The sequence below is a fragment of the Marmota marmota genome, unplaced genomic scaffold (assembly GCF_001458135.2).
Source record: "Marmota marmota marmota unplaced genomic scaffold, marMar, whole genome shotgun sequence".
In the NCBI taxonomy this organism is placed as follows: domain Eukaryota; kingdom Metazoa; phylum Chordata; class Mammalia; order Rodentia; family Sciuridae; genus Marmota; species Marmota marmota.
Window position 1 is genome coordinate 21,550,598 of NW_025999869.1, and position 27,081 is coordinate 21,577,678.

General features: G+C 44.5%; 1 protein-coding gene across 3 annotated transcripts in view; it reads right to left on the minus strand.

The window, feature by feature from the left end:
- Positions 1 to 729: 729 nt before the first annotated feature.
- The window catches only part of Slc36a1 (solute carrier family 36 member 1), a 40,920-nt gene continuing 14,568 nt past the window's right edge, over positions 730 to 27,081 (minus strand). For 2 of the 3 annotated variants that reach the window (XM_015492707.2, XM_048783028.1), the window contains exons 6-11: positions 24,849 to 24,933; positions 24,208 to 24,426; positions 18,695 to 18,793; positions 14,840 to 15,006; positions 12,479 to 12,648; positions 730 to 5,090 (exon numbers count right to left, since the gene is read on the minus strand). In XM_015492707.2, the coding sequence (XP_015348193.1) occupies positions 4,819 to 5,090; positions 12,479 to 12,648; positions 14,840 to 15,006; positions 18,695 to 18,793; positions 24,208 to 24,426; positions 24,849 to 24,933 (1,012 nt within the window). In that variant the 3' untranslated portion in view covers positions 730 to 4,818. Of the gene's footprint in view, positions 5,091 to 5,304; positions 5,362 to 12,478; positions 12,649 to 14,839; positions 15,007 to 18,694; positions 18,794 to 24,207; positions 24,427 to 24,848; positions 24,934 to 27,081 lie in introns of all 3 variants that reach the window. The other variant, XM_048783038.1, reaches the window with a different exon arrangement.

Consider the following 27,081-nt stretch of genomic DNA (forward strand, 5'->3'; position numbering starts at 1 on the left):
AGGAGAGTCCTGTCTGATTCATTCTACTATCTTTCCTATTTTCATCCCCACTCCTTTCCCTTCATTCCCCTTTGTCCAATCCAGTGAATTTCTATTCTTTCTCTCCCTATCCTCCCTTGTTATGGATTAGCATCCAGATACCAGAGAGAAAATTTGGCCTTTGTTTTTTTTGGGGGATTGGTTTATTTCGCTTAGCATCATAAGTATCCATCTTCTGTCCATTTACCTGTAAATGCCATAATTTCATTCTTCTTTATCGCTGAGTATTTCATTTGTGTATATATACCACATTTTCTTTATCCATTCATATTAAGAATGATTTTTATTTAAAGACAACTAATCATGATGGTAAATACATATACAAAACACCTGCAGAGCAACACCTAGATTAGTGTTGTGTTGAATAACCAAGCTGACACACAGATCTGTCATGCCTGGTTATGTGGGATCATCTGACATGGCTCAGAGAGGTCTAAAACGTCTTAACTCAAGATTTGAAGAGAAATAGGGGGAAATTGGGGAGGGCAGGATTGTGTGACAGAAAAAAAAAATAAATTTCATGGTCTCTTTTGTGGCAACCTCTCAGTTCCATGGATGGTTCTGCTGTTGGTACTATTTTGCCATGGGAACTCTGGGAATAACTAGAGACATTTAAACTAAAATCCAGTGAAGAGAACTGAGTGACATTAAAAAAAAAAGCATAAAGACAAAAACACAGACAGCAACCTCTCAAAAATAAAAAATACAATTCGTTTATTGAAAAGAAAAAGTTCAACACATAATCTATGTGTGCAATCCAAAACAAGATCTTCTACACATTCTGGCAAAATTCACCTCTACACATACCACGGCGGAAAGACATCCCTGTAGGCACAGATGCAGTTCTGTCTGTCATCCAGACATTGTGTGTGGTAGTTCTCTTATTCCTCGTGTTCATATGTCCATCAGCTTAGTTTACAACAGTCACCTGATTTCATTGTTCATCAAAAGAAAATTGCTTTCCCGGCATCACCTTGATTTACACCACAGAACACACCTAACAGCAGGTACCTTCCACTGTTTTGCACCTCCTGTCGTCTGATAACTCTGTATCAGCACCATTTATGTCCTCTGGCCAGGAATGACTCAGTGGTTTGAAGGAAAAGGAAGTACCCTCAGAGGCGGAGGCTGAGGCTGCCCGAGCAGACAGCCAGCCGGACTAATTGTCTTTGAAGTATTGACCATGATTCTCAAAGCAACCCACATTGCATTATTTTCCTCTAATGGTCTCAGAGATTTGTAATGTACTTTGGAAAATTAAATTCTAAGGCTGACTTGAAGCCGCCCTCGTGATCACCACATCCTGCCATCTCATACTGTCGTTGGTCTCCTGTTGGACAAAGCAGCGCTGATTCCCGCCGGGGGAGACACTGAGGTCTGCCATGCAAGAAAACCACAGGTACAGAGCCCTTGCCAGGCACACAGACTAGAGACCACTGAAACAGACAAAAGGGAGACGCTTCACTTCCGAGAAAGGTGAGGATGTGTAGTGTGAGACATTGATGATACTGGAGGAGAGACAAGTTTGAGAAGCAGAAAGTAAGAGGAGAATAGGGAGAGGAAATGATTTTTCTAATGATTGTTACTACTTGTCACACTGACATTATTACCTTTCCCAGGGGTAGAGAGAGTGAGCAGCAGGCACCTGCCAACGGGTTTGGCTGGAGAGGTGAGACAGGAGAGGGCGGGTCTAAGCTAAGTCATGCCTCCAAGTCACACATCTGGCCAGGGCTTGTGCAGGGGAAGGGCTCCTAGCAGCTGGATAGCAGCATGACATAAATAATGCCACTTGTGAATGGTGATAACGCCTGGGCGGAGTGAACAGCCAATGCCAGGTTACACTGCTCCCACCAAGTGCCTGCATTTATGGGGGAGGACACTGCCCACCGGGAGCTGTAATCCTGTGCCCAACAGCAGCATTTTAGAGGATTCTGAGAAAGCTACCTGTAGGCTCCTGGAAATCTGGGGATGAACCAAAGAGATGGCAGTAGGAACAGAAACCCCACGTTTTGCTTTTGGTACATCCAGCATGCACCCTCACACTCGGGAAAACCACGGCTCTGTGATCAGTTTTCTACTTAACTGGGTGCACTCCTGAGGGGCACAGTGAACAGCTGGGAAGCCGGCTCATAGCCAGCATGGGAAGACACAGAAAGGGCTCTGACTCGGCAAGCACTGTGGGCAGCAGAGGAGCTTCTCAGCTGGTCCAGGGCTCCTTGCAGCACAGGAGGAAGGGCTTCCCCCAACCCACCACCTGGCTTTCCTCCTTGCCCATAAGCTGAGCAACTGCACAGCAAGGAAGGCCCTGACTGGGTCACCTTGCCTGGGTTTTCTGAAATAGCCATGCAATCAGGTTGTCAAAGCAACAGGAGCACAAGAAAGAGATGAAGCAGGCACAGGCCATGCCAAATGAGCTCCCATATCCCTACACACTAAGGCCAGCTCTCCTGCTCGCCACACTCTCTAGGCCAGGGGCCTTGAATCAACAGCTCACATGTTGCTACGAGCTGGAGCTGGAGGACCACAGTATCCTTCGGTCCTGCTCTCAGGTCCCAGCATCACAGTCCCAACTGCAGCAATGTCCTGGGCAGGGTTGCTTCTAGCAGCTCTGAGCATACAGAGGCCTCCAATGAGGAAGTTATGGGCAGGACACAAAGTCTGCCCCTTCACTGGCTTGTACCTGTCCACTGAAAGCAACGCTCAGGACAGCTACAGGAAGATGGGGGGTGGGGGGGGGACTGACAGTTGGGCTGCCAGAGCCCAAGTTCGGGAACAGGAAGTGACAGTTTCTGAGCCCACTTTGGTAACTTCTAGAGACCTGAGACATCAGAGGGCAGTGCCTCTGCTAATCCCGTCTGGGACCTTGGTCACATAAGCACCTGTTAGAGACGACCAAAGAGCAGCAAGGGTGGGTTAAAAAGTGTCATTCTCCTTAGGGAGAATAAGTAAACAAAGGTGACATCTTCCTAAGTCATCAGATTATTAGGTAGGTTGGGACATGAGAGGGTCCACTCTTCCCATCGCCCTACCAAGAAGGTCAGGCCTTATCAGCTCGGTTGGCTTTGGAACAGAAGAGAAAGAAAAAGCTGGGCTGGGGGGCGGGAGGTCGCAGCTCTGACGGGCTTTGGTGAAACACAAAAGCAAATCCCTGATAAATTCTTGCTGTTTTCCCTTAACCAACTTTCAAGCCAAATCATCTCTAGGTAAGCGAGGGCCTGGCAACAGGAATGCAGGAGACACAGAAGCTACTGTATACATACACACACACACACACACACACACACACACATACACAGTGGAAGAGCTGGGTAGTTAACAAATGCCCATCTGAAATACTTCACACACCAATAGGAAGGAAGTGGCAGCTCAGAGTGGGGTAACCCATCTCTCTCTGCCCTCCCAAGTTGCTCCCTAATCTGCAGGCTGACTTTGAGGCTGCTCAGGATGCCTGGGAAAGGACAGGGGCAACAGTTAGTGTTCATTGGTTCCTTTCAAGGTCCAGGGCACAGAGGCTGCTGGGGTGAGGCACTGCTTCTGCCCTCCCCCCGTGATTATAAAAAAACCAAGCACCATGCATAGTGTCAGATCATCTGCCTAAATTCTACGAACTTCACAGCTGACTTTGTGCACACTGACCGAAGCCTCCCACCCATGGCGACAGAGTGGGTGTCTTCCCCAGAGGATGGCAAGTGAGCACTGCCATCTCTTTCTCTTGTCAGGGGATGAGATTAAAAGGGGGGCCAAGATGCACTAAGCAACCACAGGATAAGCCTCCCTTGACCAAACCCTCCTCCACTTGGCCACGCATGCCTTGGGCCCAGAGCACGCCTGAGTATTTCCCTAACACTCTTGTGTTCAGCATGAGACCAAGCTGACCAATGGGAGGAAAACCCGTGCCTCCCCATGGAGGCACACGTGCAGGCGATCCTGCTTTAAACCCCTCAGGGTGCTCCGCCAAGGGTGTGCTGAGCACCTCAACAGACATTTCCCAGAGCAAGTTTCTTTTCAGCAGGAGGAGCTGACTCAAGAAACAATTGAAGAAGAAACAATTCCTCCTAATGACCCCAGATCCGGAGTCAGATCTTAAAAACCCTCATCTTAAATAAATTATAGATACTGTCCATTTCCACAGCACTGCGTATCTTTTAAGAGTGAAAGCAATGAAGAATGTAGTGTTGTGACCTGTGTGGAAGAACTCAGAGAAGGTGTGGCCCGAGGGTCCCAGCAAGCCAGAGAGGGAAAAGATTAAAAACTCTCCAGTGTGGGGTCTGGCTTAGAAGCACTAGGTAGATCCAGACACCCCCTGGAGACTTGAATAGGTAGAATACTGAGGTACGATTTTGGGAAAGAGATTAGAAAGAGGCCTGGCTTTATAAAGAGGGGAGGCTCCCACTTACTGAATCTGGGTCTGGCCTGGGACAGGAGGAAACAGCAGGTACGGGGTACTAAAATTGTTAAAGTGAGCTGTGCAACGGGGAGAATCTGGGCGAGGTTCTAAGAGCGAGGGCATGAGGAGGGGAAGAACTGAAAGTTCCGGGTTAAAATAGGTACAAATGAGCTGTCATAGAGCTGTCACTAGTGCACCTCCCAGGTGTCTCCCTGCCCCGCCCCCACCCCCAGTCTCACCCAGGCCAGGGCACCCAGATGCCACGTAGAAGGGTACCCAGACAGAGCCTGCATTTCCCAGAGGCTGACCACATCAAGGCTCTGGGGACAGTTACTGGGGGCACACACAGGGGTGCGGGGGGGTAGGCAGGTGCAGAGAAGGCACCCAGATCACTATACAGAGGCACTGGTGGAGTTGATGGAGATGGGAGCACTGCTTGGCTGGATCAGCTCACTAAGGGCCTGGTAAGTCCCCGCCACAAAGCCCACAAAGCCCAGGATGCTGATGAGGGCGTCCTTGGCGATGGTGAGGGGGTTCATGCCCTCTGAGTAGTAGGTGGTGATCTCCAGCAACGGGGGAATGATGAGGGCCAGGGCGCTGCTGCTCACGGAGCCCACCAGGGAGATGACCAGGTCCAGGCGGGGGACAAGGATGGCCAAGATGCCTGTAGGGAGAGAGCACATGCCTGTTCACAACTGCTCAGGGCGGGGAGAGAGGCTCTCACTGATCAACCATGTCGCCAGCATCTGTCCATGTTCTGGAATGGAGAGCGCTAAGAAAGCTTAGACACCACCCGATTCAAATCTCTCGTCCAGAGATAAGCAAGCGAAAGCCCACAGGTGTGGAACCCCCAGCGTCTCCTGGCTCAGCATACTTGCCTTCTCTGGGGTCTGGTTCTCCGTGTGCGTAGTGACAACATCATGGTGATGGCTCCACTTGACCCAATGGGATAGAAACAACACCAGAGCAGCAGTCAGGGGAACCGAGCCCACGGAGTGGGTGGTAGGAGAACGTGGTTTGGAGCGCAGGCTCTGGACTCAGAATGCTCCCAGCCCAGCCCCCGCACTAGATAGCTCATTACTTCCTCTTTTCCCAACAGCTAAATCGGGACGTTAGAATGCGATCCCTGGTGTAAAAAAACTCAGAGCATTAAAAGTGCATAATCAATGCTTATGTGTTTGCTAACTTCACCACCAGGCCCTGCTTATAATAAGCCATATGGTTTGAGCCTCAATTTGTTTACAGATGAAATAAGGTGACTATTCATCCTGGATGACAGCGAAAGTCTCACCTGACTCAGAAGTTTTAAGAGGCCGTACATTCTAGTTTGGGCTCCTTGGAGTATTCTGGGATGCTTCCCCAGCACTCTGACAGCCGGGAAGCCCCGTGTGCAGCCCAAGAGGGCACAGTGCAGCAGCAGCATTCCCTTCCCATGGCTGTGCCACAAAGAGCAGCTCCCAGCCCACTGGTTTTAATCCCAACAGAAGGTGTGTGAGTGATTGCTCAAGTGCCAGCCACGTGAGTGTTTCCACTGACACAGAAGCCCCTGAGAGGATGGAGGCCTCTGTCATCAGGAGAAAGAGCTCCTGGCAGGAGACAAGTGGAGACCTGCCCCCAAATCGGAGGAACCGACAGTCTCGCCCTGTAACCTGGGTGGACGTCTGAACTTATGGTGGAGGAGGTAAGTGCAGCCAGACATACGCTGCACTTGGTGAAAACACTTAGAGGAAACAGGAACGGAAGCTTGTAGGGTCACAATCAGTTCTCAGTTGAACAGAGATCTATCTTCCTTCCACTTCATCATATGTCATAAGCAATCTCAGAACTGGTTCTTGCCTTCACTACAAAGTCACTATGCAAGACAAGCATTCATAATATTATCAATAGAGATTTTAAAGAGGGCACACATTTCTCCTAAAGTTAGGGCTGCAGAGGGGAAGTCCTACTTCCTGTCTTAGCTGGACCACATGCCTCCTCCAGACCTCAATAAAGCCCAACACTGGAGAAGATAAGGAGGTAGGGAGGTTGAAGAGTGAGCTTCTCAATAACAGGAAAAAGGAAGAGAAGCAATACTCAGCCCTGGGTTCCAGAGCAGGCATGTGTTTTGCTACCAAGCAAAATGGCTTTCATCCCAGGATAGCAACCAACCACTTAGGGAAGATATGGGGCAAATGAGACCCCTCCAGGCACTAAATATCTTCATTCTGTGAGTTAAACCTTCCTAGAAAGAGGAAATCAGGAGAGATCTCAGGAAGCAGCGGCCTGGGAACACCCCGCCTCCCCACTCTTCCCTATACTCCCCCAAACCTCCTCCCAAACAAAGAGGGAGAAAGTGTTTTCCCTACCCCGGCTACATGGCTCTTGGCAGCAGCCTAGCTGTGGCCTCCACGGAAAGAGGCACTGAGGAGAACCTAAAACTAGACCACGTGGTGAGTCAAGAGACTGCGCTATTACACAACTGTGGCTTCAGACGCTAACAATGTGATCCTGCAACCACCGAAGCTCCATGAGGCAAACAGCCAGGCTCAGAAAAGGAGCTGACTGGAGCCTGTGGCTTTGGACCACATTAGAAAGGGCTGATTCATACCCAAGGGAAGAGCAAAGCACTTCGAAGGACAAACTTGGAACTACAGAACGACTGGGACTCTCCTGGCTCCCACGGCAGGAAGCTCTTGCAGCTGCTCTTAAGATCAATGTTTGGGTATGATTGCACGAAGGGTGTGACTCTACATCATGCACAACCAGAGAAATGAAAAGTCGTGCTCCTTTTGTGTACAAAAATTAAATAAAATGAAAAAAAAAATCAATGTTTGGTGAAATCCACCAGATTAATTTTTACTACTTTTTAAATTTAATTAAGTCATTATTTTATTAAGGTCAAGGGATTTGTCATCATTCTACAATCATGGATATACTGATTTTTCCCCCCATATTTTTTATTGGTACATTATAATTATATATAAAGTGGGATTTGTTGTTAAACATTTGTACATGCACATGGCATTACAATATAATTTGGTCAGTATTGTTACCCATTGTTCTTTTAAATGTCTAGAAATATGCCTTCAAAATAGCAATAATCTTGAGCAGATATAAAATTTCATTTAGTACATAAAAGCAAGAGAAACAGCTGGGTGCGGTGGTGCACGCCTATAATCCCAGTGACTTGGGAGGCTGAGGCAGGAGGAGTGTGAGTTCAAAGCTAGCCTCAGCAAAAGTGAGGCTCTAAGCAACTCAGTGAAACCCTGTCTATACATAAAAATACAAAATAAGGCGGGGGATGTGGCTCAGTGGCCAAGTGCCCCTGAATTCAATCCCTGGTACACTCCTCCCCCCCCCCCCAAAAAAAGGCAAGAGAAACTACCTATATGTCTAATACTAAAGTAATAGTTTAAATAGAACCTACCAAAAGAATGGAAAATTGAATCCCTTTCTCTTGCCATGTACAAAAGTTAACTCAAAATGGATCAAGGAGCTAGATATCAAACCAGAAACTCTGCGTCTGATAGAAGAAAAAGTTGGCTCTAATCTCCATCTCGTGGGGTCAGGCTCCAAATTCCTTAATAGGACACCTATAGCACAAGAGTTAAAATCAAGAATCAATAAATGGGACTAAACTAAAAAGTTTTTTTCCTCAGCAAGAGAAACAATAAGAGAGGTAAATAGGGCGCCTACATCCTGGGAACAAATTTTTATTCCTCACACTTCAGATAGAGCCCTAATATCCAGAGTATACAAAGAAATCAAAAAAATTAAACAATAAGAAAATAACCCAATCAACAAATGGGCCAAGGACCTGAACAGACACTTCTCAGAGAGGGATATACAATTAATCAACAAATACACAAAAAAATGCTCACCATCTCTAGCAATCAGAGAAATGCAAATTAAAACCACTCTAAGATACCATCTCACTCCAGTAAGAATGGCAGCCATTATGAAGTCAGACAACAAGTGCTGGCGAGGATGTGGGGAAAAGGGTACACTTGTACATTGCTGGTGGGACTGCAAATTGGTGCAGCCAATCTGGAAAGCAGTATGGAGATTCCTGGGAAAGCTGGGAATGGAACCACCATTCGACCCAGCTATTCCCCTTCTCGGACTATTCCCCAAAGACCTAAAAAGAGCATACTATAGGGATACAGCTACATCAATGTTCATAGCAGCACAATTCACAATAGCTAGACTGTGGAACCAACCCAGATGCCCTTCAATAGATGAATGGATAAAAAAAATTTGGCATTTATACACAATGGAATATTACTCAGCACTAAAAAAAAATCATGGCATTTGCAGGGAAATGGAGGCATTAGAGCAGATTATGCTAAGTGAAGCTAGCTAATCCCTAAAAAACAAATGCCGAATGTCTTCTTTGATATAAGGAGGGCAACTCAAAACAGAGCAGGGAGGAAGAGCATGAGAAGATTACCATTAAACAGGGACGAGAGGTGGGAGGGAATGGGGGAGAAAAGGGAAATTGCATGGAAATGGAAGGAGAACCTCATTGTTATACAAAATTACACATAAGAGGATGTGAGGGGAAAGGGAAAAAAAGAGAGAAATGAATTATAGTAGATGGGGTAGAGAGAGGTGATGGGAGGGGAAGGGAGAGGAGGGGGGGATAGGAAGGGGATAGGAAGGGGATAGGAAAGGCAGCAGAATACAGCAGACACTAGTATGGCAGTATGTATAAATGTGGATGATAATCAATGTGATCCTGCAATCTGTACACGGGGTAAAGATGGGAGTTCATAACCCACTTGATTCAAATGTATGAAATATGTCAAGAGCATTGTAATGTTTTGAGCAACCAATAAAAAAATTAAAAAAAGAATGGAATATATAGTAAAGTCATGAAAATATAAAGAGCATGCATATTCATGATATAATATTAAACAAAATGGGAAAAACCATTATGTGTGCACTATGATTACAACTATTTTTACCATGTACCTGTGAGGGTTAAGACAAACGAGATAAAAGTGCAAAATAAAAATCATTTTTGTTAAGCCAGTGGTATATTGAGAACTTTTTTCCCTTCAAATGGCTTTATATTAACTTTCATTTTTTAGAGCAATGTTTTTGTGGAAATTTAATCAAGTCAAGCATAAACTACTATAGAGAATCACAGAACTTGGAGTTGAGAGAGACCTCAGAGATCAGACCTCTTCCTATCTCACAGTTGAGGAATCTGAGGCCTCCATGAGGGGCCCTGGGAGGTTCCCCATAGCTGCACAGCTCATTCAGGATGCCCTTCTTCACTGTAGCTGCAAGACGGTGAAGTGTGAAAGGCCAAAGACCTCGAGAAGCCACTCTGCACCTAGACACTATGTGCTCTGGAAGGTCTCGCTGCCCGGGATGTTTTGTGTCTGTGGGTCTCAGGCTGAGCAGGCCTCATAACTGATATCGTTTTATGTTATTACATCTTCTATGGTAGGTTTCTGAAAATCTCATCCCTAACTGAAGTAACATCTTTCACATGGCAAATGCCACCGAGATTTCAGACCAAGCATAGAAGGATGGGTTAGTGCCTGAGGGATCCAAAGGAAGAATTTCTCCTTCACCTCCAGACTCTCAGGTGCTCCGGACATAAGGTGACCCGCTGAGTCTGCATTTCTGACTTTGGAGTTCAACTTTCTCATCACATCCCCCACCCCACAAGGATGAACAGTCATGACTACTTTTAACACTTAAAGTTGGACCAAAGTCCCCTCTGCCCAGGACCCCTGGGAAATAGAGGATGAGGTAAAGGAGGAAAAGTTGAGAAAATTCTGGGAAACACCACAGATGGCAAGAAAATAAGCTGCCACTTAAAGGTCTGGTTATAATTGAAAACAATCAGTTACATCAAAGACCTAAAATCCTCTACCAGTCAGCCTGTGCCAGAAGATCTGAAAGAACTGAGAAGCAAGAACAAAAGGAGCTCTCATCAACACGAAAGGCCTCTACCAATTCCCACAATTACTTCAAAGTCTCCAGGGAAGGTAGGAGAAGCCAGAGTGCTGTGGGCTCTGCTGGGCTGCCTGCTTTAAAAGGATGACAGTGCCCTGCTAATCACAGCAGATCACAGGAGAAGGGCAAAAAGGGCAGGTCCTCCAAGATCAAATGCAGCCTGTGGCCTTTGAGCATCGTTCTGTAAAGGGGAGGGGAGCCACACAGAGCAGGGACAAGTAGAGCAAAAACCCAGGAGTCATCTAAGGACTGCAGGAGGCCTATGAATCAGGACTCCTGCCTCCTGCAGGGTGTGGTGGAAACAAACCTGGTGGGGAGCCAGACACAGGCTTTGGGGAGGCCAAGCCAGGCTTGAGAAGAAAGTGGGACAGTGGAGGGGGGGGGGCGGGAATCTGGGCCAGTATCACCACCCGGCCCTCCAGGGCAGGGGGAAGGAGCTGCTTGGTCAGTTATAGCACATTTTACATAGACAGACCTACTTCTTCTATAGGAACCACTTTGAAAAAAGGCAAGTGATTTAAACTATTCCCATCTTTTTTATTCCAATGCCCTTTATATTTAAGAATCAGGCCTTCAGAGCTGATATTAGAAGTTACTGCATACATGGAATGTGTCTCCTCAACACCTGAAGCTCACATCCATCCATGGAAAAAAACCCTATACATCTAAATCAAAGCACAAGAGCTGCTGGCAGAAGCCAGGATTGAAATCCACATGCAAGATGACTATCTTACCATCACCCGTTCGGGCAACAGCTGGAAAAGCAAGACACGTCAATGGCTCTGTGCCCTGGAGTAGCTGTTCCCAGACACTGCTCTAGGAGATGTCCAGATAAGAGGCAGAGTAGAAGCCAGGTTCCTGGATGCTCTGTAGGACTGGTGAGTCCAAGTTATCCACCCTCTGCCCTGCTCCTACCTAGACCTACTCTGCAAGAAATCCTAAGGAGAGCTGCCCGTGATTAAATCAGAAAGTCAGGCAAAGGCCTTCATCTTCCTAGTCCTAGATAGTTCTTTCCACACAGAGATTTTGGATGCTAGGCTTCCACCCTCTATCTTTGAAGAACAACAATGGCAGGGTCTGCAGGTGGCCCAAAGAATTCATTATGGGACACATATAAGTCCAGTCCTCACATCTGCGTGGGTAGATGAACGGAATGGATAGCCTCTTGCTTGGCTTTCCCTTGGTAATAGACCACCAATCAAGTCAAATGCTAGACAACATTCGCGTCTTTCATCTCTAAAATATTCAACTATGGGTCACCTAAAACATCATACAGACCTATCCTTATTTCAAAGATAAAGAACCAGACTGAATAATTTAAGAAAATTCCCAGGAAAGTCCCAATATAATATACAAAAATGTTCTTGTCCCAATAAAACAAGAAAAAAAAAGCCATATATAGCCAAAAAAAGATAAATTAATGCTTTAAGCATTTTAATTTAGAAAACAATGGCAAATCTCCTAGAAATTTAAGTTAGATATTATGGACCAATTTGTTCAGGGGTTCCATAGCCTATCAATTCACAGAAGTTACAAAAAAAATTTTATTGTTTTAAATTAACTCAGTTTTCAACTAACAGCAAATAAGGGGATATCATCTTAAATCGTACCCCTTGTCACAGGGGAAGGGGAATAAAACAACTAGATTAATGGATACACATTGTCTAAGAAACTTATTAGACTGACATTCAAAAATGCCCAGAATTGTATAATCCCAGCTCAGAATGAACAACTATGAGAAAAAATAAGCATGCACCTTCTGTGTAGGTGACCTGACCTCATCATGGATGTAGGCCAAGTGGCTCTCTCTAGGATAATTTACCTTAGTTTATGTGGAAGAGTGATGACATGTCTTTACTGAGTTACTACCATCCCTGCAGCATTTCATTCCACATCTATAAACAACTGTCCTCATTCCAGAGTCCTTGAGAGCACACACTAAGCCCACCCCCTTCACCATCTGGATGTGCCCTGACTCTGAGTGAGGTGTGTGCCGGGTATTCTGCCCATGGTACAGGTGGCCTCACGACAATACACACACCCTCTTCCCCCATGTAAGCCCTCTGGGAAAAACAAGCAGTTATCTTTCCTTCTACTCACACGTCAGGCAGACCATCACCGTGCGCACGAACAGGTCCACCACCAACTCGCAGTGCTCAGGCGCTCGGGACACAAAGAAGGGGATGATGATCTCAGCCGGGACGTAGAACTGGAGCGCGTAGGTGAAGAAGATGCCAATGGAGTAGAGCAGCTTAACAGACTGGTACAACCTGCAGAGGGAGCGGGGTACCTTCAGAAGCCTGCTCAGCACGCCTAGACATACATCATCAGAGGGAAGGCAAAAGAGTCCCACAGCAACCTGGGGACACCTGTTCAGGTCACACACACATGTCCTTTAGGCCCAGCAATTTCACCCCTAGGAATTTATCTCACAAAGGCACTTGTAACGTGTGCACAAAAGGTGCATCCAAAATATGGCACAGCAATGTTATTTAAGAATGGAAAACTGAAAACGATTGAATGTTAATCATTGAAGAACTGGTTAATTAACTCGGCCCCATGAAGCTCTTAAAAAGTATAAGGCAGTGCTCCAGGTGCTGATGCAGAACTATCTCCACTGTGTGCTACAGCTTGATGTAGTCCAGTGTCTACCAAGCGCTATAATTTGTTTCAGAAAAAAAAAAAAAGAGAACCCCACCAACAGCCACACCCTGGGACATTCTCATGTACACGAAAACACAAGAGAGTGGAGTATGGCTGCCGCTGAAATTATAGCACTGTCTTCTAGGGATGGGGGTGGTAAAACTTAATATTCTTTATATACATTTTGCACATTTGTAACCTTCACCATGCACAGACAGATATATATATCCTTCCAAAAATAAAAATGACTTAAAATATAATAAGCCTATTTATATCCTTCCCACCCAGTTCAGTGCTCCCTAGAATCAGATAGTGGCCATACAGGGATCTACAGGCAGGTGCAGAATCGTTTCCACCCCACCCTGGCTGCCTTTCTACCATGTCTTTACAAGTAGCTGCCTGCGAAGACCATTAACTCACCCTAGGATATCCCCCAACTTACCACCCCAGGGTCCTTTCATGCAGGGTAGAAGAAAGTGCTTATGGCTCTGATTCAATCATTCAAGGGAAAGGCACTCTGCCCTGAGCAAAGCTCCACTTTCAACAATACTGTCAGGTGTTAAGCAGGGACAGGCATTTGGCCTCCCCTGTTGGGGATCTAGCTAAATGTGCTCATAAATTATGTGTTGGACTGAACACCTAGATGACATTCTACACTATGAGTGGGAGAACCCCTGGGGAGAGACTGAATTTAGAAAAAGTCTCACTTGCTCCAGGGTAATACAATTTCTTGGAAAAACCAGCTGGTGGCTCTATAGCTAAACTCAAAGCAGCACCAAAGCCCCCAGAGATGCAAAGTCTGGAGTCAGGAAAGTCCCATGCAGGGAAAGCTACATGCATCAACCCAGGGTGGGTGGAGAGATGACAGCAGCTGGGTTTGGGTGTCAAAGGGAAAATGAACACTGACAAGTGTTCTCCGAGGTTTCAGGTGATCTGGCTGCTTCTGCTGATCCTGATCTTCTTGTCTCCCAGGGAAAGGTGACATGGTTACGCCAAGCTACCACCTGACTCTTCTCTATTGAAAGCACAGGCACATTGGAAATTTAAAAGAGGAATAGAAGAAGAAAGACTTTCTGAAAACAATGGTCCATTGCCCAGCTACTATTCGGCTGGCTGTGCAACATACTTAATCCTCAGACTTCTGATCAGGGCATCCTGTGTTACATGCTAATGCTACTGAGTAAATATTTTCCTCAATTTTCTCCATCTGTTCTTGTCCAAAGACTCACCAATCAGAGTTGCAATATGCACACACAGGCAGGCAGATCGGGCAGGCTGGACTGAAAGGTTAGTTTTATTCCTTGGGGCCCTAACAAGCTTCTCAGAGTCTACAAGCAGCTGTTCTCCATAACGAGATTTTCATCTTCCAAACAGAATTACTGCTCAGCACACACGCTGTGACATCTAAGCATTTCAATATGTCTCAGTGTTTTTTTACAATACATCCACTAATGAAAGATGAATAGTCTCCAGGAAACTGGGATCCAAAGCAAGATGCTCCCACATGGAGGCATGGCAGAAACCAGTAGTGAAACAGACTGGCCCTCCTCTTTTGCTTAAGGTGAGCAGGATGGACGCTTGGTCCTTCTAGGTTCAGGATTTCCTAGGAGAAATGACTTGTCAATCAGCTGATCAACACATGGATCTGTATAAGTCTCCATAGGAATGACTCACCCAAATAATCATGCATTCAGCTCAGCCAAGGAGCGATGTATCCAACCAAGACTGATTTAAGAGATAAGAGGAAGAACACACCTTCTGATCCACTAATTTTATAAAACATCTTGTGCTTCCAGGTTTCCATCCCCCGCCACATACCAGCAGTTGGGCAGGTTGAGGGTGATGCTGCCTTGGATATCAGCTCCAAATTGCAGGTACCCGAGGCATCCCAGGGTGATGTAGAGGCCGGTGACGATGCCCATCCCCAAGTATAGGATGAGTGGAAATTTCTGAGGATCCTTCATTTTGTTTTCAAGGGGCAGCACCTATGAGACAATAGTAAGAGAAGAGAGAAAGCACAGGAAAAAGTAAAATTAACAACCAACAAAAATATTATCATCAGAAAAAAGGAAGTTCTTTATCCCCAGAATTCCCTAAAAGCCCAACTATCCTTTACTAGACAGACAACTCAGCCAAAGTGATTTCTTCGTAAGTTACACTCTTGGGACTACAAGAGGCTCCATCATCTCCATAGAAGTCCTGAGAGGTAAGGGTGGGTAGGAAAAGAACCAGGCCAGCTCTGTCGTCCTGCAGCAGGACCCCTCAGGCAGGGAGGACCATTCCCCTGAGTGCAGGTGTGGTCCCCAGCAGCCCCCCCTTACCTGACTGACATCACAGCTTCTTGCTAACCTGTCTCAAAAGGTGAATCACAGGTCAAAGAAAATGGCCAGGGTAGTTCTCAGCAACAAATTCCCTACCTCAACAGGGGCAGGGACAGTGGTGACAACTTAAGCCTCCAAGTTAAAGGAGCTGAGATGCTAGACACAGCTTGACCAACAGAGGATCTTGAGACTCGGGTGCTTAACTGGGCCCAGTTTCCAGGTTCCTGTTTCAAACCACTGACGCTCGCTGCCTCCTTAGTCCTGTCAGGGCATGTTCTTTAACACCGGGGGAAGCAAAGGCTCCTTAGAAGGGAGACCTCATTTAGGAACTGAGGGGATGGAGGGTAGCAGGTATGATGTGACATCTTCACAACCTGCTACCAACTAGGTCTGGCGCCATGATGGGGAAAATCAGTGTGGGCAATGACCAACTGCCCCACCAACTACCTCTGACCTTGTCATGATGCTCATTTTCCTGCAGTGCCCGTGGCCATGAGGCATAATAGGTCTGTGCTGTCTACACCTGACACCACTGCTCAGGCCCCATGCTGCAGCTCTGCGCCCTTCTGGGCCTTGGCATCCCCATGGCCAGCTGCAGCATCTCAAGCCCCAGCTAATCCACATCCAATTTGAAACAGCTTCCCAACTTGTGTGTTGTTTTCCTTCGTGCCAGAGTACCAAGAGCCTCTGGGCAGGGAACCATCAGGCCTGGGTCAGTCATGAAAGCATACTGAACACACAGGTGCTTTACCTGCCACCCTGAGCAACCCTTCAATCCAGGACAAAGAGCCCAGATAGCAGTGTTAGCTCTCTAACAATGGAAAATACAAAATAATCTTGAAGTGTGGGATAATGATGTCTCCAGAGTGACTCTGTATCCAAGCCGTGGCTAATGATATAAAGCAAAGAACAGCCTCTACACTGTGCTGCTAGGAGAATTGATTAAAATTTGGTAGCACATTCCTTAAGAACCACTGACCCTGGGCATCTTTCCATACGCTCTCAAACTCTCCTTTCAAGTCCTGAGTTCTTGGGGCCACTTTTACACTGATAAAATATGGGCCCACTTGGGGCTCTGACCAGCAGCTGGAAAGCACTTATGTTCCTGAATCAATGTGAGAAAGTCCTCCCGGGCCCCAGGAAAGAGCCCAGGGGAAGGTTTAAAACCTCAGGACAATTGTGTTTTACACACAGTCACTCACAGTCTCCCCCTGGGTCAGATCCTTAAATACATTCCATCAAAATCGCTGGGGCGAGTCCTCAGTATTTTGACAAAAAAAAATTGGCTTCTAGTTTTTTAAAAAGTGAATAAGTGGTAGGGATTTCAAATTGGGAGAGAAAGGAATGCTAGGAAAGGGAAGTGTCTTCTCATTTTCAATGCTTTGGTCAGTAGAGCTCATTAGTTACTTCGGAGAGGAATCCTGGGCCTTTATTATGAAAAATACAAATAAATTAGGTACAGCTGAGTGGCAGATACACTTTAGGTAAAGAAATCTGGTAAAACCATAGCAATGACAGGAGGAGCCTGGGCCATGAGTGAAGACTACTTACTCATTTGCACATAAAAAATATACTGCATCAATGTGCCCGGGCAGATGACTTATTCATAGATTTATTGATTCAATAATATTGTTGGTAAAATAAAAATTTATTGAATGGTTATTATCATATATGTCAGGGACTATACAAAGCACTGAAAACATATCTCAATAAAACTTTTTAATTGGTGCATATTAATTATTTAGGGTCTCAACTGTGGCATATTTGGACATGCGTATGACATAATTTGACCAATTCCACTCCCAGTACCTCCCCTGGTCCATCCCTCCTTCCTCATGATCCCTTTTCTCTTCCTAAGAGTTTCCCCTCTATCTTCATGAGACCCTTTATCCCCCTTTTTCCTCTCTAGCTTTCCCATGACAGAAAACACACAACACTTGTATTTTTGAGTCTGGATTATTCCACTTGAAATAATGCTATCAAGTTCCATTGATTTTCCTGAAAAATGATATGATTTCATCCTTTATGGACGAATACAACTTCTTTATCCATCCATCTGATAATGAAAACCCTGGATGGTTCCACAACTTGGCTATTGTGAATTGTGCTCCTATAAACATGAGATGCCATGTGAACTCTAAAGTACTGTCTTTATCTTTCGGATAGATACCGAGGATCGGTAGAGCTGAATCATAAAGTTCTTTAGTTTTTTGAAAAACCCTGATACTGATTTCCATAGTGGCCACACTGATTTACATCCACATGGACAGGGTATAAGTGTTCCCTTCTCCCTGCTTCCCTGTCAGCATTTATTGTTATTTGTGTTTTTGATGGTTGCCATTCTTACTGGAGTAAAACAGAATCACAGTGCAGTTAGTTTTCCTTTCCACATTTTTTATCAGTGCATTATAGTTGTACATAATGATGAGATTTGTTGTTACATATTTGTATATGCACATAATATAACAATACATTTGGGCCAATATCACTCCCCAGCACTCCCCCACCCCCAGTCCCTTCTACTGATCTTCCTTTGATTTTCATGAGATCATCACCCACCACCACCACCACTTTTCTTTTCCTTCCCTGGCTTCTACATGTGAAAAAAAGCATTTGGCACATGACCTTCTGATTTTGGCTTATTTCACTTAACATATAGTCTCTACTTCCATTCATTTTCCTGCAAATGACATAATTTCATCTTTCTTTATGGCTGAATTGTGTACATATACCACACTTTCTTTATCCATTCATCTGTTGATGTACACCTTGCCCGATTTCATGGTTAAATTACTATGAATTGTGCTGCTATATAAATGGGTATACATGGATCATTGTAGTGTGATGACTTTAATCCTTCAGTATAAACACCAAGGAGTGGTATAACTGGGTCATATGGTGATTCCAAGCCTAGTCTTTTGAGGAACCTCCATACTGATTTCCATAGTGGTTGTACTAATTTACAATCTCACCAACAGAGTAAAAGTGTTCCTTTTTCTCGACATCCTCTCCAGCATTTATTATTTGTATTCTTGATGACTGCCATTCTGATTGGTGTGAGATCAAATCTCAGTATAGTTTTGATTTACATTTCTCTAACTACTAACAAAGTTGAACATTTTAAAAATATATTTGTTGACCATTTGCATTTCTTCTTTTGAGAAGTGTGTTTAGTTCATCTGTCCATTAATTGAGGGTTTTTGTGGGGAGTTTTTTGGTGTTAAGTCTATTGAATTCTTTATATTTTCCAGATAATAATCCTCTGTCAGAAGAGTAGGTAGCTTTACAGCAGACAGTGAGGTCACCAAGCTCAACAGGGAACCCTCAGGCCCAACCACAGCACAACTCTTACCATTCCGATGCCTTCAAAGGCAAAGATGGCCGTGCCAAAGAAGAGAGGGTAGGTTTTCCAGGATGCCACCAAGGGGAGGTTTCTGGGGTCAGGGATTTTCTGAAAGAGACAAACAAACAAAGCAAAAGGCTATATGACAGAGATTGAAGATTTGAACTACAAATCAGAGAAGTCAGGCCTTTTCTGAAATTCAAGATTCTCCAAAGGGAGAAAGCCAGATATCTGACAGACGATTTGGGGACATTTAACCCAGTTGTATTTTTTTCTCTTCAAGCTGGGAAAACCCTAAATTGCTTTGGGGGATGACTAGTTCAATGTACCATAAGACATTGAAATGCTGGGGCTTGCATAAAGAGAGTCACATTCTTTCACTGGGTAATCCTATCCCCAGAAATTTAATGCATGAAGAAAAGAAAATCAAAAGATGAAAACAGTTGAGCATAGCTATTTAGCAAAGTAACTGCCAACAACCACTTTAAAGAATCCCAATTGCTCAGTTAAGTAATGACCCATATACTAACTGTATCACAGATTATATACTATTTAAAAAGTAAAAATTGAGATGATTAGTAGTAAATACAAACTATTTATGCAATAGAAACATTTTTTATATTTGTATAATCACTATGATGGGCCTATATAAGCACCCCATATAGATAAATATGAAGGGAAGGGGGTCAATTTTTAGATTGGCCCCTTTCCTTTTTTCTCTTTTTTTAAAATTGTCAATGAAATGGAGCATTTTGAACATATGAGTAAGTATAAGACAAGAGTGTTGAAAAACACAGGGGAACAGCAAAAAGAATATTAAAAATAAACAGGCAAGTTTTTTAAAAAAGCAATTATTAAGTATAGGCATAATGTTCCTAGCAGGGAGGGATGGTCCCAGAGTCCTATTTGGCTCACCCCTGACCAGCTACTGGTAATGGACTGTGTCAAAGAAATGGGGGATGGGTGGGGACTCAGAAGTTGCTGCCCTTTTAGAATTGGGCTTTTCAACCAAATGCATACACTACTTAGGTTAAAAATTGCCTCTTATAATATGCTATGGTTTGAACATGGCTTGTCCCCTCTGAAGCTCAGCTGAAACTTGACTGCCATTGTGGCAATATTGAAAATAGGGCCTTTAAAAGGTTGTTAAGAAGGATCAATGCTTTTCTTGTGAAACTGTCCATAATGAAAGGAATAAATAAACTCTTGCTGTCAAAGGACTGAATCAGTTACAATGAAAGCAGGTTGCTATAAAGTGAGGCTGCCTCCTGTTTTCTGTCTCTTCCATACGTGGAGATTTGCCCTTCTGCCTTTCTGCCATACTAGGAAGTGACACAAGGCCCCCACCATTATTCAAACAGTCCAAGGTATCATTCCCTTGGACTTCCCAGACTTTAGAACCATGAGCTAAATAAACATTTATTCTTTGTAGATTATCTAGTTAGTATTCTGGGATAGCAACAGAAAACAATAGTAATGATTTTTTAAAAACATTTATTTTTTAGTTGTAGTTGGACTCAATATCTTTATTTATTTATTTTTATGTGGTGCTGAGGATCGAACCCAGGGCCTCGCATGTGCTAGGCGAGCGCTCTACCTGTGAGCCACAACCTCAGCCAATGATATTTTTCAATCAATTTAACTATTGGGTTAGTCAGTTTTCTGTCACTGCGACAAAATACCCGAGGTAATCAACTTTTAAGGAGGAAAGGTTTCTTTTGGCTCATACTTTCAGAGAATTCATTCCATGGTCAGTTCACTCCTTTGCTTTTGGACCTGTGGTAAGGCAAAACATCATAGCAGGGAGTGCATGGTAAAGCAAAGCTGCTCATGTCACAGAGGCTCAGAAGGAGTGGTCAGAGGGGAGCCAAGGTAATACCCCTTCCTTCAATTCCATGCTTCATATGACCTAACTTTCCCACCAGGCCCCATCTCTTTAAGGTTCCATCACCTTCCAATTGTGCCACAGACTGGTGACCAAGCCTTTAACCTATGGGCCTTTGCAGGACAATTGTCCAAACCTTCTCAACTATATAGGTATTTAGATAAATACGGGGCATGCTCTAACAGTGCAACAGAATAGCAGCAAGTGAATCAAGGAAGGTCTATGAGCAATCTCTATGACAGGCTTCTCTCTAAAAGATTTCAAAACAACAATACCCCAGTCTCTGAGGGGAAACAACAGAAGAAAATGAAAGAAAGAAAGGAAGGAAGGAAGGAAGGAAGGAAGGAAGGAAGGAAGGAAGGAAGGAAGGAAGGAAGGAAGGAAGACTATTTTCTGCTAAGAAGTCAGTCAGACTTCTATTAAGAAGTATTTTGGTACCTAGTATGAAGACAGACTAATAGGTATTTTTGCTCTATAATGAGGCAGGAGAGTGGGATTTCCCTGTAATTACTCCTGTGGCACAAATGAAACTTAAGTTCCTTGAAACAGGTGCTACCTGTTGATTAGTGGATAAGTACTGCCCAGGTTCATACATCAGATCAGACTGAGGTATCAGAAAGGGAATTTCACAGGTCATGTCTGGGGATACGGTTCACATGTGACCATCTACATACTTCATGATTGTTATTGACTTACATCTCACTCAACTAAATTGAACAAGTTTCATTTACCAAGAAACATGAAAATTAAAATCAGATCATTATTAACATGTCTCAATTCAATAATACTTATCTATTATAATTATGAAAGTTTTTTCAAGAAAGTGCTATAAAAGGTACAGACAGACTCAAAGATGTACTCCGATTTTGGAATCATTATAATCATGCAAGAATATATCACAGAATGAAGGATATGCAGTGATAACACACTCACTGGGAGGCCCCTCTGGGAAAGGCCTGGACTCAAAACTGTGCCACTCATCCTTCCCCATGAGAAGGAAGGGAAGCCTGCTCAGGTGGAGGACCTTGGCTGGCTTCCTATGGTGCACGTGCACAAAGAGCAAAAGTAGCATCCCCACACCCATATTTGGCATTAGGGGAAAAGTTCAGAAACATCTGAGAGTAGGGGAATCCACATGGTAAACGGGGCAAAATGCCAAACAGCAGTTACAAACAGCAGCAGCAACATCAAAAATGATGCACAGGGAGCACCAGTAGCTGTGAGCCACCTGGAAATGGTGCTGTTACCACACTGTGGACAGCAGCTGTCCCTGGGAACTAGGGCAGAGAGCACTGCTTGATCAGAGACCCTGTGGGCTTAGCAGACAGACTGAGAACTGATCTCAAGAAACTGGCAGAGCTGCCTCACCTCAACATGCAGATTGCACTAAATGTCCACACAGCTCAGGGTGGACACCAGCAGTAAAAAGGAACTAAGATGTTACAGGGACACAAATTCTCACCCAGTCCTCTGACCGTGGCAGCCACCAGTGTGTAACCACCTGCAATGGTTCAGTGCAGCATGTGCCTGTCTGTGGAGGTGGCCTCGCTTTGCCTTTAGCCCTCACTGGAGTATCTTACAGACAATGGAGAGAGAGCTAATTACTAAGGGAAATTATGTGTTTATTTACATCTTGATCATGGAGATGGTCAATCACACATTCAACATAAAAAATAGGATTGTAGATTTTTATGTTTTTTTTTTTTAAAAAAAAAAACTGTTCTGCAGAGGAGACAACATCTACTACCCATCTGATTTACAATAAGAGAAAGCTAGTACACACTCACTGACAATCTAATTCATCCTGTCATTCCCTCAGTACAGGCAGCCAGCCCCTGCTTTTCAGGGTCTAGCGGTTTCCTAGAAACCACATCAGTAGGTGACTGGGTCACTGTGTGAAAAGTGAGGCAATGGTCACCTGTCGGACTGACCAAAACTAACAAGACTGACATATCCAGAGTTACCTAGGGGGGCAAAGCAGGCACTTGTATGCCATGGAAGCATGGAGGGGACTCTATGTGAAATCAGTCAACAACTTCTGGAAGAAGCAAGTTGGCAATATAAAAATTCAAAAGTGTACACTTCCTGGGCATAGTAGTGTACACTTGTAATCCCAGTGACTTGTGGGGATGTGAACTTGAATAGCAAATTAAAGGCCAGCCTGGGTAACTTAGCAAAGCCTTATTTCAAAATAAAAAGTGCTGGGATGTAGCTCAGTGGTATGGTACCCGAATTTAATCCCCAGTACCACAAGAAAAAAAAAAAAAAAGTACATGTTCTGCAGTAGTTGCACCCCTAGGTAAGTAGTTTATAGAATCATTCATCATGTCCATAAAAAATGAATATTCACTGTCTTAATACTGAAATGAAGCTGCTGGGCGCGGTAGTGCAGGCCTGTAATCCCAGTGGCTCAGGAGGCTGAGGCAGGAGGATCACAAGTTCAAAGCCAGCCTCAGCAATGGTGAGGTGCTAAGCAACTGAGTGAGACCCTGTCTCTAAACAAAATACAAAATAGGGCTGGGGGTGTGGCTCAGTGTTTGAGTGCCCCTGAATTCAACCCCTGACACTCCCCTCCCCCCCCAAAAAAGACTATAAGTGATAAATGACCCAATGGTCCACCTGTAGGGGACTGGTGAAGTAAACCATGGCCCATCTGTTCTCTGATTCTGGGCAGCAGAGAGAAACAGTGAAGCAGAGCCAGCTGCACCAGCCTGGAGAGCTGGTAGATGAACACTACCAATAATTTTTTAAAATTTGTTTTAAAAAATGAAAACAAAACCTAATTTTTGTTAGTTATATTTCCTACATGCTTATATAGTATTTAAAGCATTCACAGGATCCAGAACAAGACAGGCCACTGGCACAGACGGCATCCCTAAGAGGAGACTCAGGTGAGAGGTGGTACTCAGACGGTTGTTTGTGCTGTCCTCATTCCAATAAAAAAAAAATGACGTGAGTTTATTGGGAAATTAAATTTAAATATCTTAAGTTATGCTTAATTTACCTACTTTTACTCTTTTCCTTTAATCGAATCTTGGCAAAATGCATTTTCTTTTCCACAAACTGCCATGGTGTTTAAAGACACGTTTTTCTACATGTGATCCTCTCCCCATCTGTGTTCCAGTGTTCTCTAAACCACCCCACAGATCCACCCACATGGGTAAGCAAATGGCAATGAACACTAGTGGCTTTATAATTTTGACAAATAAATGGTAGGGAATTACTTATACCCAAGTACAGATTAGAAAAATTGATTTTTATTTTGATCTTTCTATGTTTTTACTATTTTCCAATTGTGCATAATGATCATTAACAATCCAATTGAAAAAAGCCTAAAGCAGAGATTTCAATGGGGGGTGATTTTTGCCCCTCAGGGTGTTTGGCAATATGTAGAAACACTTTTGGTTGTCAAACTGGGGGAGTAGTAGCCACTAGCGTTTTCAGGGTAGAGACCAGGGATACTGCTAAATATCCAACAACACAGGACAATAACAAAATTTACCTGGCCCAAAATGTCCATAATGCTGAATTTAAAAACTTCTAAACATACTTCACATAAGTGACATGGAACTATGTAGGTTCTGCTGACTGCTTTTGTTCACCCCTCTAAGAGGATGGGGGAGGCCTGGGCTCACACCTGAACAATGTACTGGTAGATCATGATCAGGCTGACCAGCATGCTGATGTTGGCCAACAGGGAGAAGATGGACAGGACACGGAGGTTCCTGATGAAGACCAGCAGCACCAGGAAGGGCAGGAAGGTGAGCATGTAGAGTCTGGAGTCCATGGTGGGCGTCAGAATCACCGTCTCATTGTCATGGCAGTTGGTGGTGGTCCCGTTGGCTGCTTCTATCACCTAGAAGAGGGGAAGAAGGAGAAAGGTCAAGGCCTCCAATCACAAAGCTGACGACTGTCCTGCTGGAAGAGGCTTCTCACTAGGAGCTCAGAGTGTAAACCAGGCCTGAGAGGCATCTGTGGCCTGCAAGCTCTCCATGGAGTCTTCATGCTACTGTTGCCAGCAACCCAAGTGTCTGAACTGGGTGTGATCACATCTTACCTAAGACAGAAGGGTTAACAAGACATCTTGAGGTTTCTCTACATCCCAGGTCTTCACATGAGCATCAAAAAAAAAAAAAAAAAAAAAAAAAAAAAAGGCACTGTACATAAAGTGTTAAAACCTCAACTCTTTCGTTGACCAAAGCCAGCTTGGAAACAATCCTAAACAGAAATTCCACTCATCCCTTTTCATATGCTTTCTTTTTTTTACCAGAATCCTACCTGTTTAAAGTTCTCAGCAAGAAACACAAAATAGACACAGCAGAATCCCAGCTGAGTGACAATCAGGAAGAAGTCCACGATGTGCCTGGGGATGGGAAGGAGGGAATACAAAGGTCATTAAAATACAAATGGAAGACTCTCAGACAAATGCTTTCAATAGTGCTTTTTTCCTAAGTCATCACAGACTCTTCCCAGCAGGTGACGAGGACAAGCATGTCAGTTAGAGCTTTGGAGAAGACTCTATCTGTGTGGTTCCTGAGATCCCCTTCCTGGCTTCTCTAGGATGCTGAATGAGGTAGGCAATCACCAGAGAACAGCAGGAAATGAGGGTCAGAACATTAAGATCTGGACACAACATTTTATTAGTGGTGTCACACCCCAGAGGGATAATTCCTAAAGTCTGAGCCTGGAGCATAGCAGGGCTTTTACTTTTATACACCACCAAGTTTTGGATGCACCAAGGCAAGAGAATGGGTGCATTCTATGTACTTATTTGGGTACAAGCTTGTCAATAGCTTAGGGACTCTTAGCTCATACAGTTTAGGGACTTTTACTGCACTAAGCCTAAAGGCGGATTGTTCTGTACCTGCTACATTGTTTCCTGCTTCTGCTACTAGGTACCTGTTAGCAGCTGCAGGCTTCTATGGTTAAATGTCAGTAAGCTGACCTGCTGTGGGTCAGTGTGCAAAACCACAGCCTGTCGGCTCTTAAACTGCTGAAGTTCCCATTCTGTTCTACCACACAGGCACCATGACCCCTGCTTAGCTCCTTTTTGTACCCACCCCCAGCCTACTTCACATGGTGAGCCCTTGACAGAGAAGGCCAGGAAGTGGACCCCTTTACAGTGTCTCCCTATAATTTGGACCCAAGAGCTAACCTAATTTCATATAAATAAGCAGAAATAAATGGACCCAAACAGATTGCTGGTTGAAGCACGGTTGGACAACAGGTGGTTACCATCTAAAGGGCTATCAAAAAGAAAACTGATCGTGTTATTGACTATTCTTAAATAAGACACTGCTTTGCAGCTAGAATGTGTTAAAATCTATATGTGCTGACACTGAAAAAGTGAAAAATATCTAGGTGATTTAAGGGGGAGAAATCAAGTTTCCAAACAGTATATACTGTTTGGTCCATTTGTACAAAAAAATGTTTTAAAAACGTTAGTTTATACACAGAAAAATCTAAAAGGATACCCAATGCACCTCTGACCTGGGTTTATTTCTGCTTTTCACTTTATGTCCTCCTGTCTTGTTTTAAAAATGCTTTTCCTATGAGCACACATTTTATTAGAAGAAAGGAGGGTGTGAGGAATGGGGGAGGGAAGATGGGAGGAAGGGAGGGAAGGAGGAAGGCAGGAAGAACTGATAACCAGCCAAGCACCCATGCACGGTGTGCTCACTTAACAACCGGCTTCTCCCAGGCAACAGAAAATGATTTTGCCAAAAGAACGACACAGTCTGTATCACAGGATGAAGCTGACTGTGAATCAAAGTTCCTTCTATGAACCCCAAAGGAACTTTTCTAGAGAACATAGGTTTAATGTGGTTCAAGTAAGAAAAACAAACAAATAAACAACAACAACAACAAAATAGGATTCAGTCCTTGATGGTATCAATTCCCATAGATCCAGGAAACAAAAAGTAGAATATTACCCCGCAGGTACCTGAACAGTCACCTAAGGGGAGATTTCCAGACACTCCCCACCTCCTCACAAACCTGTCTCCCACCTTGTTCCTTCTCTCACTAATTGTGGGTGTCTCTCTTCTGGCCCAGCCAGACAAGGGAACCTTCCACCTGAGCGCAGGCTGTCTCTCACCTCATTATGTTCTCTTCCTCTCAGTTTACACCATTACTGGTCTCTTGTCTTATTCTTGGGTTCTTTCTCCCTGTACAGACCACAAGCCCCTGGAGGGTGGAGACCATATAATTTACCCCAGGGAATCTCCCCTCCCAATCAAGAACTGTTTTGTGCCACTGAGAGTTCTTCAAATGTATTTATTGAAAAGTGAGTGAATGGAGTATCATCACCAGATGGACATCAGGACATTCCACACTGTCAAAGCCAGAATGGCCTCCAGAGATCTTTCAGGCCAGGCCTCATGTATTACAGATGAGGAAGTGGAGGAGCACAACAACTGCAGAGCCAACCCAAGCAACATTCTCCATTCCTGACGCTTTCCCCACACGGTACTTCCCTATCTGAAGGCCTCCACACTGGGGGGGGGGGGGG